The sequence below is a fragment of the Rhinopithecus bieti genome, unplaced genomic scaffold, assembly GCF_001698545.2.
Source record: "Rhinopithecus bieti isolate Rb0 unplaced genomic scaffold, ASM169854v2 scaffold_13259, whole genome shotgun sequence".
Lineage (NCBI taxonomy): Eukaryota > Metazoa > Chordata > Mammalia > Primates > Cercopithecidae > Rhinopithecus > Rhinopithecus bieti.
Genome location: NW_016807544.1, coordinates 650,903 through 664,604, shown reverse-complemented (window position 1 = coordinate 664,604; position 13,702 = coordinate 650,903). Strand labels below are relative to the sequence as shown.

Sequence of the window (13,702 nt, the reverse complement as noted above, 5' to 3'; positions counted from 1 at the left end):
TGACAAAATCAGGCATGGGCTGGTTTTGGGAATTCTATATACAAACATGTATATGCTTCATCAATAAACACCTATTTTCTTGATATTGTTGTAAAGGAAGATAATTTTGCCAAACCTATTTTTGCTGTATTTAATGAGCTGCCTTCTGTGCGGTTTTATATATGTCTAAGCTTTTTTCACAGTAAAGAATATCCTTCCTTAATGAAATCAAGGTCAGCCACATATACAATGAGTATAGCATTATACTTTAATACAGTATTAAGTTATGCTATTATGATGTCCTTGAACACTATTAAAATTAAAACGATATCTGCCCCTGCATTTAATGACCACGCACTGCTGGGTTTCCTGCTTTGGCTTGTACAGCTATTACAGCTCCTCTTTCGGGGTTAGCTGTGTATTTCTTCTGCTGTCATTACTTCAGCTTCTGTAAGTACCCATCCCTTCTACTAATTTGCTCCTTCTAACTTTCCATGTGGACCCGGAAATCAGAAAATTAAGTTTATTAGACTTGAGAGTCCTTCTATTTAGCAAATTACAAAACTATAATTTGTATTTTCTTGTCTGTTTACTGTCTTTATCTTCTATCTAATGCTCAATGATATTTGGGTACAAAATAACACACCTTCAATTTATGTGTATAGCACAAACCCTCATAAAATTTTATTGAAAAGATCTGACTTTTCTTTAAATAATTGTTTCTTTAAAGATTATCTTTGGTTCCCAACACAATATTATATTAGGATCCTATTTCATGCTTACAGAATAGTGACTCAAACATTATATTTAAAATAAATTTCACAGAGAACTAGAGGTTAAACAATTCAGAAAAAAGCACAAAGAATAATAAGTAAACACAAACCTCTCCACTCAGGCTGTTCTTTGTAATCCATTAAGTGATACAGAAAATATGCTATAATAACAGTATTGAATCACACAGGAAATAAGTTTAAATGGCTCAAAAGAAAAGGACTTCATTAAAAGTAATACAGGCTAGAAAACACAGGACATTTTCTACCATACAGCTTGTATGTAGTTTTCATTTCTTAAAATATTAGTCATACATTAAAGATATGCCTTATAATGTAAAAGAAAATTAAGTACAAAACAAGAGATCAACAGAAAATGACTTAGTTTGAACTTAAAACATATTTCCTGTCTCAGTAATCACAAACCATTATTGATGAAATTCAGTTTTAACCAAAGAACTTGATTAATGATGACAGGGCATATGAAAACAATCACTTGTTACGTGACTAAAAAAGATAATATATGACATACTACTGCCAAAATCATGTTAAAATCCCTGTCACTAAATTGATGTTAATAAAAAATGTTTTCCTATTAGCATTATGTAATAAACTAGGGAATCAGATATTTTTTATTTTACTATTGAGTTTCACAATGGCACACTTAGACTATCTCTAGTTTATTTCTACATTTAATCATTTTCTTCTACTTTAATTTTATACCACTGAATTAATAAGGTTAAAGGACAGGCTACATTGTGTAGCATAACTAACTGGCCTTGGATAGTCACAGCAGCACTAGTAAGCATTTACTGTGTGCCAGGCACTGTTATAAGCATTTTGTGTATTAACTGCCTAGTCCTCACAACAACCCTATGAGATAGATACTATAATCATCTCGTTCTAAGATGAGGAAGCTGAGGTTTATAAGTAGATTTCCTAGAGTCACAATACGGAGCCCACATACTAACAAAGGTATTTGACTCCATGTCACTAAACTAGATTACCTTCTATTTTAGATTATTTTAGTACTTTAAAGTATATTTCCTAAATTCCATCTCTCCACACTACCACCACCAACTACCTTAAAATAAAATGAAAAGAAATCTGTTATCCACACCTTCATATTCTTCAGGACAAAATCTATCTATTGCTTATGCATAGGTATATGAATGGCCAAGCAGTAACATGATTGGTTGACAGGTTTCAGTAGTACACTATGTAAGGCAGGACAGCCCAGAAACATTTCTTCTAAACTGTCAGACAGGGCTATAACAGGTAATGTTAACATAAACAAATATCTTTAAACAGTATTTGAGAGTCTCTGTAATTTTAAATAATGAGAACCAAAACAAATCCCCTCCCACCACCTCCAAACTTTCAAAAGCCCAAATAAACTCCCAACAAAACTCCTATATTTAGTTATGATGAAAACCAATTAAAAAACTCCCAACACATTTAAGTGCTTTAGTTTTGCTCTTATTTGTATTCTAAACCCAGTGAAGCTCAAATAAAATAGCCTGTGCAATGCCTTCCCTAGGCAAAAAGTTTTTAAACAGCATACAGGCTATTACATTTCTTCCACCAAAGAAGATATTTTTATTTCATTATTTATTAACATTTAATGGAGTTATTTAAATAAATAAAAAAAAATGAGTACAAACAAAAGAAAACAAAAGCTAGAACCTGGAAAAACGAGGGCTAATATAGCTTAAAGAACAGCACTGAGAAGCAAATAACACCTTTCAAGTAACTTTTCCTAAAACACAGTACCCGTGAAAAGGAANTTGTAAAGGAAGATAATTTTGCCAAACCTATTTTTGCTGTATTTAATGAGCTGCCTTCTGTGCGGTTTTATATATGTCTAAGCTTTTTTCACAGTAAAGAATATCCTTCCTTAATGAAATCAAGGTCAGCCACATATACAATGAGTATAGCATTATACTTTAATACAGTATTAAGTTATGCTATTATGATGTCCTTGAACACTATTAAAATTAAAACGATATCTGCCCCTGCATTTAATGACCACGCACTGCTGGGTTTCCTGCTTTGGCTTGTACAGCTATTACAGCTCCTCTTTCGGGGTTAGCTGTGTATTTCTTCTGCTGTCATTACTTCAGCTTCTGTAAGTACCCATCCCTTCTACTAATTTGCTCCTTCTAACTTTCCATGTGGACCCGGAAATCAGAAAATTAAGTTTATTAGACTTGAGAGTCCTTCTATTTAGCAAATTACAAAAACTATAATTTGTATTTTCTTGTCTGTTTACTGTCTTTATCTTCTATCTAATGCTCAATGATATTTGGGTACAAAATAACACACCTTCAATTTATGTGTATAGCACAAACCCTCATAAAATTTTTATTGAAAAGATCTGACTTTTCTTTAAATAATTGTTTCTTTAAAGATTATCTTTGGTTCCCAACACAATATTATATTAGGATCCTATTTCATGCTTACAGAATAGTGACTCAAACATTATATTTAAAATAAATTTCACAGAGAACTAGAGGTTAAACAATTCAGAAAAAAGCACAAAGAATAATAAGTAAACACAAACCTCTCCACTCAGGCTGTTCTTTGTAATCCATTAAGTGATACAGAAAATATGCTATAATAACAGTATTGAATCACACAGGAAATAAGTTTAAATGGCTCAAAAGAAAAGGACTTCATTAAAAGTAATACAGGCTAGAAAACACAGGACATTTTTCTACCATACAGCTTGTATGTAGTTTTCATTTCTTAAAATATTAGTCATACATTAAAGATATGCCTTATAATGTAAAAAGAAAAATTAAGTACAAAACAAGAGATCAACAGAAAATGACTTAGTTTGAACTTAAAACATATTTCCTGTCTCAGTAATCACAAACCATTATTGATGAAATTCAGTTTTAACCAAAGAACTTGATTAATGATGACAGGGCATATGAAAACAATCACTTGTTACGTGACTAAAAAAGATAATATATGACATACTACTGCCAAAATCATGTTAAAATCCCTGTCACTAAATTGATGTTAATAAAAAATGTTTTTCCTATTAGCATTATGTAATAAACTAGGGAATCAGATATTTTTTATTTTTACTATTGAGTTTCACAATGGCACACTTAGACTATCTCTAGTTTATTTCTACATTTAATCATTTTCTTCTACTTTAATTTTATACCACTGAATTAATAAGGTTAAAGGACAGGCTACATTGTGTAGCATAACTAACTGGCCTTGGATAGTCACAGCAGCACTAGTAAGCATTTACTGTGTGCCAGGCACTGTTATAAGCATTTTTGTGTATTAACTGCCTAGTCCTCACAACAACCCTATGAGATAGATACTATAATCATCTCGTTCTAAGATGAGGAAGCTGAGGTTTATAAGTAGATTTCCTAGAGTCACAATACGGAGCCCACATACTAACAAAGGTATTTGACTCCATGTCACTAAACTAGATTACCTTCTATTTTAGATTATTTTAGTACTTTAAAGTATATTTCCTAAATTCCATCTCTCCACACTACCACCACCAACTACCTTAAAATAAAATGAAAAGAAATCTGTTATCCACACCTTCATATTCTTCAGGACAAAATCTATCTATTGCTTATGCATAGGTATATGAATGGCCAAGCAGTAACATGATTGGTTGACAGGTTTCAGTAGTACACTATGTAAGGCAGGACAGCCCAGAAACATTTCTTCTAAACTGTCAGACAGGGCTATAACAGGTAATGTTAACATAAACAAATATCTTTAAACAGTATTTGAGAGTCTCTGTAATTTTTAAATAATGAGAACCAAAACAAATCCCCTCCCACCACCTCCAAACTTTCAAAAAGCCCAAATAAACTCCCAACAAAACTCCTATATTTAGTTATGATGAAAACCAATTAAAAAACTCCCAACACATTTAAGTGCTTTAGTTTTGCTCTTATTTGTATTCTAAACCCAGTGAAGCTCAAATAAAAATAGCCTGTGCAATGCCTTCCCTAGGCAAAAAGTTTTTAAACAGCATACAGGCTATTACATTTCTTCCACCAAAGAAGATATTTTTATTTCATTATTTATTAACATTTAATGGAGTTATTTAAATAAATAAAAAAAAATGAGTACAAACAAAAGAAAACAAAAGCTAGAACCTGGAAAAACGAGGGCTAATATAGCTTAAAGAACAGCACTGAGAAGCAAATAACACCTTTCAAGTAACTTTTCCTAAAACACAGTACCCGTGAAAAGGAAATGACATTTTAAATATAAAGGCATGAATTTACTACATACTTTTGTACATATTTTTTCAGTATTTACTTTTCAGCAATATTCAGACCAGTAATATTTTCTATCATAGCATGTTTACTTAAAATTCATTTTGATAACTTTAAAAATTAAGCTATATTTTAAAATCCAGTGGTTTCCTGCATACTGTGAACATACCTGGTATGATTTGTGTGAGAAATCACTACAAGCATTTCAGGTTGTTTACAAAAAAAGAGAACTATATCCAGGTCAAAGACTCGAGAGAATTTAATTACTCTATTGTCACCAAATGGTTATAACCACTTCAGATATAGTTAGTTCTCAATATTTAGGTTTGATAAACTACATTTTTTTTCAGGTACCAGATAATTTCTTTATGTTCCCATTAGAAATAATCTGGCTAGAAACTTCACCCAAAAAAATCTAGGAAAATGTTTACCACAACATGGACTTTTAAAATACTTTGGGTGAAATTAACATCTTTGAGAAAAAGCATATATTCATATGTTTCAGAATGTTTGTACAAACAAAATCCAGCTTAACTTTTAATAAGTGACTGAACATTACTATATCAAACAGACTATAAACTTTAAAGACAGAAGCATAAATAAAGGGAATGGGGGTAGAGGCTAAAAAAACTAAGGTACTAACAACAAAAGACCTGATTTTTCTGATTCTATTCAAGAAGCAGATTCCATAAAAACCAGAACCAAATAAACAAACTATCTTGGACAGAAGAAAACAGCAAGAAATAACAACTCTGAAATAAAGAGGCCAACACACACTGACAGAATATAAAATCACCTATCCAAATTTGCACAATTCTCCAAAAACCTGAAATAAGTAAGCTATTACTTTAACCAGAACACCATCACTGTTATTATGGGAGCATCTTACATCAATTAATGGATACCAAATGCCAATATAAACTGCAAATCTGAATTTAATAAACTTTAAGAATAACGTGTGAAATTATAGAAAAAAATAGTATTTTCCTAACACCTGAAAAATGAGTAAGCAAGAAATAAAACCAAAGATACAGACTTAAAAAAAGAGTCACAATTCTCAATGTACATAATCAGATTTAAAGTAATATTTGGAAAACTCTTATATAACAAACAGGCTGAGTGATCTAACTTTGAAAGTTCAGTGTCATATACTGTATAAGAGATGACCGAAACTGATTTGGTGCCGTTAAATAACTACATACTTTATTGTTGCTATTGTTATAAAAAGGAAGAGGGCTAATTTTTGTTATTCCCAGCAAAACATTAACAGGTGGCAACTGGCTTAGAAACTGGTGTTCTTGACACCATCAAGAACAAATTGACATATTCAAGTATTGCAACCAAAAAAATATGTTCTTGGTGTTCATACCAAAACCTTTTCTAAGATAACCACCTACTTCTCCATTCAAGATAGCTTATTTTAATAACACAGTGGAAGGGGTAATATTAACAGAAGCATATTTTAGTAAGTACTACTCTAATTAATAGTATGAAAAAGCAGTGACTCTTAGAGAAATCTCTTCTTACAGTTCACTTACCTCCACTGACTGCATCTTGCTCTTCCCCTTCAGGAAATGCAACCTGGTTTGGCAAGCTATTCCTAGATCGAGTGACTGTCTCTAACTGGGAAGCCCGTCCTAATAAAGCTAGCTCATCTAGCACCTCTCCCCCTTTGGCCTCAAGATCTGATTTTGAAGTGGTTAAGGGCTTTATACTTTCAGGTGCCATTAACCTGTTTGAGTCATTCAAACATGCTACTGTGCCACTGTCCAGGCTCAACACTCGGGCACGAGTCTTGGCACTATTTGTGCTAGAAGTCCGTCGTGTTGCACGCTTTTTGCTGGTTCCTTCAGGAACCAAATGAGCTTTGTGGGTGTGTTCAGAGTCTGTGCCCCTTTCTTTATGAGTGTGTTTGGTCTTTAGAGCACTGTATCTGCCCTCAGGAGACTGACAGGAATGAGAAGTAGTGCTAGACGAGCTATCACTGCTGAACTGGTGAGCAGACTGAACACTTGATGCTCTACTCAAGTCACTTTGATCACTAGAGTCTTCGTCATGACAAAATATAGCACTGTGTGGCTTGGTGCCAGAAACTCCTCGAAAGCAAACATAGTCCCTATGCCGGCTTGAATCAAAACTGCTAGCCCGTTTTTTTCCTGTCCGTCTCCTGCCTGACTTGTGGGCAGAAGCTGTCCGATGGATTACGCTAGAAGATTTAGGTCGAACATCCCCTTCCTTTTGCTTTCCACCAACATCTTTACACACTTTGGAATCCACAGAAACAGCTGACTTATCACTCTTCTCTTCTTTGTTTTCTGGAGTGTTCCCAGGTGGTCTGTCCCCTTGGGAAGTAAATTCATTTGCATGGGGATTTTTATTGGCTTCTTCAGATGCAGAGGGGCTGAGACCTCTCTGGTTGTGCACCTCTTCGGAGGGGGTGGGGTCCTTGGCCTCATGAACCTCACTGTTGGTACTCGCTTCCATGGCAACCTTTTCACTGCTAGTCCTTTTGTCACTGGCACAGCTATTCTTCTCCTCTGGGCCTGCACAGCACTCCTTTTTCCTCCCACTTTTTGTTCCTGCTTTAGGAGACTCCTCATGCTCTGACAAGACGCTCTCTACGTGAGTTGAGCTGGTCTGCTCACTTTTATAGCTGCTGACAGTACTGTTAGTATCCCGGTCCGTTCCACTACAGTAGCTTTCTGTTGACCCACTACTCCGTGTGCTCAGGCTCCTCAAGCTGTCCATGCTTTTTTCTGCTTTCAAAGGTTTGCTCTTCCCACTTTTTGTGGGTGGCTGAGAAGTATTGATTTTCAAGTCACCAGCAAGCTGAAATTCCCCAGATAAACCAGAATTTTCCACCAAAGATTCTTTGGATCCAGAAAGAGGCTTGGAAGATTCTAACTCACTAACTGGATCTAACCCACGTCTTTGCTGATAAAGGGGAAAATCATTCAGTGACGTGTCTGGAAAAGCTACAGCAGAGCTAGAAGTCCGTGGTACACCTCGCGGCCGGTGATCTTTTCTGTAAGAGTGTGAGTGTAAAGGTACAAGAGAAGCTACTTCTGTGTCACAGGCACTGGACAGAGACTGATCAACATGGTGGTGGTGGTGGTTATGACTTGGCAGGTTCACTTTGTCACTGAAGTCCCTTGGCAAGTCCTGTCCACAAGAGGATAAGGAAGGCTGAATAGAGATGAAGGAGTCATTGGAGACAAGACGAAAGAGCTTCCGATCAGTTGCCAAATCTGTTTCAAACACATGTTTGGAAATGTTAAAATAAATGTATGATCTGCTTTTCTACTGTTTCACAATGGAAAGAATTCACTGCATACAGTAAATCAAGTATAAACAATTTCTCAAGTAGTTCACCAAAGAGCTGCTTTCTGTTTCACAGCTGCACAAAGAAAGCTTTCTATTCATGAACCGAACTGAACTGAACTTCCAAATCTTTGAGTTCTTCAATTGGCCTCAGAAAGAGTTCTATAGTTCTTCAATTGGCCTCAGAAAGAGTTCTATAGTTCTTCAATTGGCCTCAGAAAGAGTTCTATAGACTATCAACAATAAAATAAGAGGCAACAAAGGATTATACTTAAAATAGGCCTGGATTTCTAGGCAAGCTCTGTCTACAACTTACTAACTTGGTAACTTTGGGTTACCCCCTGTAAATCTGTTTCCTTATTTGTAAAATGGGACATCAACTTCACTGAGTCATAGGCAAGGAAATAACTGAGTTAATAACATGTATTGCTTGACACAATGCCGTCACAATTAAAGGTGGCTATCATTATTTTACCTAACACAATATTAAAATCCTTTCAAAAAGCTAACACAATTATTTTACAAATCAAGAAAACCTACAGTAATCAGAAACAAACCAACAAAAATAGGCTGACCAATGCCCAAACAAGACATAATGATGTAAGACATCCTCTTGCTGTTCAGAATGGTAAAAACAGCAATAATTACATTGTTATCTTTCATTATTTTTATCTTTCATTACTGGTATAGCAATTATAAAATACTTCATGAAAAAAATACTTATCTTCTTCTATCTATAAGATCACTGCTTTAACCCTCCATCCAGACCAGTGATTAGTGACTTATCATACCTACTATATATATAAATGTAAATATAGATATAAATCAATGCATCTACCTACCTACCTACATTGTAATTTATCTTGGAATATAGCTTGACAACCAAACTGCAAAATAGCTGATTTTTAAATATATGTTTTGCCAGACAAGGACATCTGAACCTGCTGTTAGTTCAATAAAAATAAAAATTATTGTCTTATTTGTCATAGCTGGATAGACGAAGTAAAATAATAGATTCTATAGTAAATCTGAGTCTTCCCAGTAGAATCTCAATGACCAAAGCAGACATTTCCCCCTAAGATTAAAAGAAAGGAATGAGTTATTAAAATGTTTATGTACTTTTAAAATCTAAATGTAGATTTCACTATGATTAATTAATTAAAAACTCACAGATAGCCTCTGGAGTATACCATAAAAATTGGAGTTTATAAATGTCCAATTATACTTTATCTTACGTTTTAAAGTTTTCAAGGTAAGTAAAACCCATGTCCTTTATTATTTTCCCAACACAGCTGCTACAGTGGTTGGGTTCTTATATCTTCTAAATATCAAAATTTAAAAGCTGGCATTGTATTTTTTGTAGTATTAAATTATAATGTTATTTCTAAAACTCTATATCTCTAAAAGCAATTATCAGTTGGTGTGATATTCACATTTCAAGGATATGAATTTTACAGAAAACTTAGCGACTCTGAGCAAGTAGGTGAAAATCACTAAATCTACGATAACAAAATATTTTTTAAATGCTAATGATCAAAACCAACTTCCTTCTGAGGAATTAATAAAACAGAAATGTAAGTATTTCATTTTAAAAGACACAGCCAAACTTACTTTAATACATGCATTTTTTTCAATACTGCTAAACAAATATAACATAAAAGGTTTAATTTTGTCAGAAAAAATTTAGGTGGTTTCAGGAAATTTTCAAGTAAATACATTTTTTCTTACTGTTACTCATATGAAAAAAATTATATCAAAGTTAAGAGGCTCAGATCAACACAAAGAGATACTATTTTTCATCAAATCAAACTTTTTTTAAACAATTGTTATTAGTGGCATTTAGAATAAGAAAGGCATACTGCTCATGGTGGTACCAACTGGTGTAACCTTCTTAAAGCAATCTGGCAATATGGCCAAGAAACTTGAAAAGGTATTCTTAAACTGAAGGTAAGAAATCGTTGCTAAAGGATAGAGTCAAATATGCGTAAGAGGTTCTAGCACAAAGTTGTTCATGTCACGTTATTATAAAAGTTCTTAAAGCACAAAAAGTATAACAATGTTCTATAAATAATGGTTGAAAATGTAGTCCACTAATAATTTCATACAGGCACAAAAAAACAGTTTCAAAGATTATGTAATAATATGAGAAAATAATTCAGTGAAAAAGGTAGCACTGGCCAAGTGCTGGCTCATGCCTGTAATCCCAGTACTTTGGGAGGCCAAGGCGGATGGATCATGAGGTCAGGAGTTCGAGATTAGCCTGGCCAACATGGTGAAACTCTGTCTCTACTAAAAACAGAAAAATTAGCCGAGTGTGGTGGTGGGCGCCTGTAATCCCAGCTATTTGAGAGGGTGAAGCAGGAGAATTGCTTGAACCCGGGAGGCGAAGGTTGCAGTGAGTTGAGATTTCACCACTGCACTCCAACCTGGGCAACAGAGCGAAACCCCATCTCAAAAAAAAAAAAAAATCCAGTTCTGTAAGTTTAAATGAATGCTAATGGAATATGTGCGTATATTTTTATAAATGTGAAAGTGATATACCACAGTTAGCCATAAAAAGAAATAACATCCTGATTCATGCCAGAATAAGGTAAGTGAAAGAAGCCAGACACGTTAAAAAAACACATATAATTGCGTTTAAATGAAATGTCTAGAATAGGCAAATTCATAGAAACAGTAAACTGGAGATTGTCAGGGGCTGCTTGAAGAGGAAATGGGGAGTGTAATGGGTGCAGGTTCTGGGGTAATGAAAATGTTCTTGATTTAGATAGTGGTGATGGATGCATAATATTCTAAAAACCACTGAATTATATCAAAGCAAAAAAATATGAAAAAAAGTGATATGCAAAAAGAAACAAGTTTCTCAGTGGCAGAGGTATAAATTTTTTCTTCATACTTAACTATATTTTCTAAAGGTAACATATATATTACTTTTATAAACAAAAATTGTACCTTCTTTCTCTCTCTGATCATCCCTATCAATTGATTATGGATAACAATCAATTATACAAACATGCTGTTATTTCTCTTACAACATCTTACAAAATCGAAATCCCTCCTTTATCTTTACTTCTCCTGCTTGCTATCATCTTTACAAAAATTCACTGAAAGAGTTGTCTATATTCATTGTCTGATTCTTCTCCTCCAATTCTCTCTTTGTATTCCAATTCAACTCCCCTAAGACTGTGCTTATCAAGGTCACCGACACCCTCTACACTGTTCAATCCAATGGTCAAGTCTCAGTCTTCACGTCACCTGACCTATCAGCAGCACGTGATGAAGGTGGCCAGTCCATTCTCCTTGATCACAGGGGGATAACAGTCTTGCTTTTCCTTTGATCTCACTAATTGTTCCTACTCAGTCTCCTGGAGTTCTTAAACTAAAGAGGCACAGGGTTCAGATCTTAAAACTTTTCACTTTTTCTTTTCTTCTTCTTTTGAGAGAGTCTTGCTCTGTCACTCAGGCTGGAGTGTAGTGGTGCAATCATGGCTCACTGCAGTCTTGATCTCCCAGGCTCAAGCAATCCTCCTGCCTCAGCCTCTCAAGTAGCTGGGCCACAGGTGCACAGCACCACACCCATGTAATTTTTTATAGTTTTTCTTAGAGACAGGGTTTCACCATGTTGCCCAGGCTGGTACTGAACTCCTGGCCTCAAGAGACCCTCCCACCTTGGCCTCTCAAAGTGCTGGGATTACAGGTGTGAGCATGGCACCTAGCTAGAACTTTTCACTTTTCTGCCTATACTCCCTCTTTGTAAATCTCATCCAGTTCTCTATCCCCACGACAAACTAAAATTCAGAAATACCTGTAACTAGTTCCTCTATCTTCTACCCAGCCCTCATATTCACATGGGTATGGTCTGAAGTTCTGATCTTGGATAGGGAAGACATGAGCAAGAGGTAGGAAAACTGTAGATTATCTTAGAAGTGAAAAAGTTGAAGATACACCCCAATATCCTGTTTTCCCCCAGTCATCCTGAATCAGGTGACAAAATGAGTGTCAACTAATCAACTAACTGTTAACCAACTAACTAAAGGCCATTGTCCTGTAAATCCAAACCACAGGAGTAAGAGTCCCAAATGCTATTAAAGCCGGCATGAACATTTGCCACTAGGTGGCGCCAAACCATAACTAGGAAAAGGGATTTGGATCAAGAAGTCAGGCCACATAAACCCCAAGCAGCTAACAAGTATGCTTGCCCTGATACTTCATCAACTTCATAATACCCAACTCCTTAACTGATATGACTGATTTTTGTTGTTGTTTTTATTTATCCACTGACAACTCCTGAATCTAAAACCCCCAACCCAGACCTCTTACCTGAAATCTGAACCTATCTACTCATTGATGCGTACAGGTCTAACAGCACCTGATATGCCCTGAACTGAACCCCCTAACTTACCCTCCATGCTCTCCCCACCCCGAATCTGCTCCTCCTCAGTCTTCCCCCCTTCAGGTGGCAGGTCCCCATCCTCCCTGATGCTTAACTCAAAAGCCTTTGAGTCATCCATGACCACTACTTCTCTCACACAGTATATCCAAATCCATAACCTATCTTTTTAGTATCTTCCACACACACAGTCAGACTACTTCTCACTACTCTGATCTGTGCTCTGGATTGCTGCAATCATCTGCTAAGTGAGCTCCTGCTTCAACTTTTGCCCCTTTTAATATATTCCTCAAAATAGGAGCCAGAGTGATTCCACTGAAATGAAATACAACCCTTTAGCAGTTCCTCATCTCACTCAGAATTAAAATTAGCACATTTAAGATGGCTTACAAAACTCCATACTGTTTGGCCCTTCACTTACTCTGAGCCAGCCACAATATTTCTCAAACTTGACAGGCATGCTCCCGCTTTGGGGCTTTGCCCTTGTTGTTCCCTCTGCGTGGAGGGGGACCCTCCCCTCAGATATCCTGAGAGCTCACTCCTCCTTCTTCAGGTCTTTGCTCTCAGAGAGGCTTGCTGTCAACTACTCTGTTTAAAATTAAAATTTCCCTAGTCCCCACCAATCCCTATCTTCTGTCTCTACTTACTACAGTATATGTTGATTTCTACCAGTATGATTCCATATTAATAGTATGGAAGCCACATGAGAGTGCAACTTTTTGTCTTTTTGTTCACTGATTTACTTCCAGTACTTAAAACAGTGCCAATAGTACTCAACAACATTTTTTTAATGTTAAACATATGGGAAAATGTTGCATGATAAAAGCAAGTTTTAAAACTATATGAAAGTAGTATAGTATAGATTTTAAAAAGCCTAATTCAAAACCAGATTTGAATTATAGGACTGTCACTTTGTAGCTGTGTGACTTTGAGCAAGTTTCTTATAACTTCTCTCTAAGCAATAACATGTTCAT

The 13,702-nt window shown here is 35.4% G+C and overlaps 1 protein-coding gene across 1 annotated transcript in view; it reads right to left on the bottom strand.

Moving 5' to 3' along the window:
- The window catches only part of PCNX1 (pecanex 1), a 213,885-nt gene that overhangs the window by 137,651 nt on the left and 62,532 nt on the right, over positions 1-13,702 (bottom strand). The window contains 1 exon segment of the mRNA XM_017882758.1: positions 6,556-8,265. Within this exon segment, the coding sequence (XP_017738247.1) occupies positions 6,556-8,265 (1,710 nt within the window).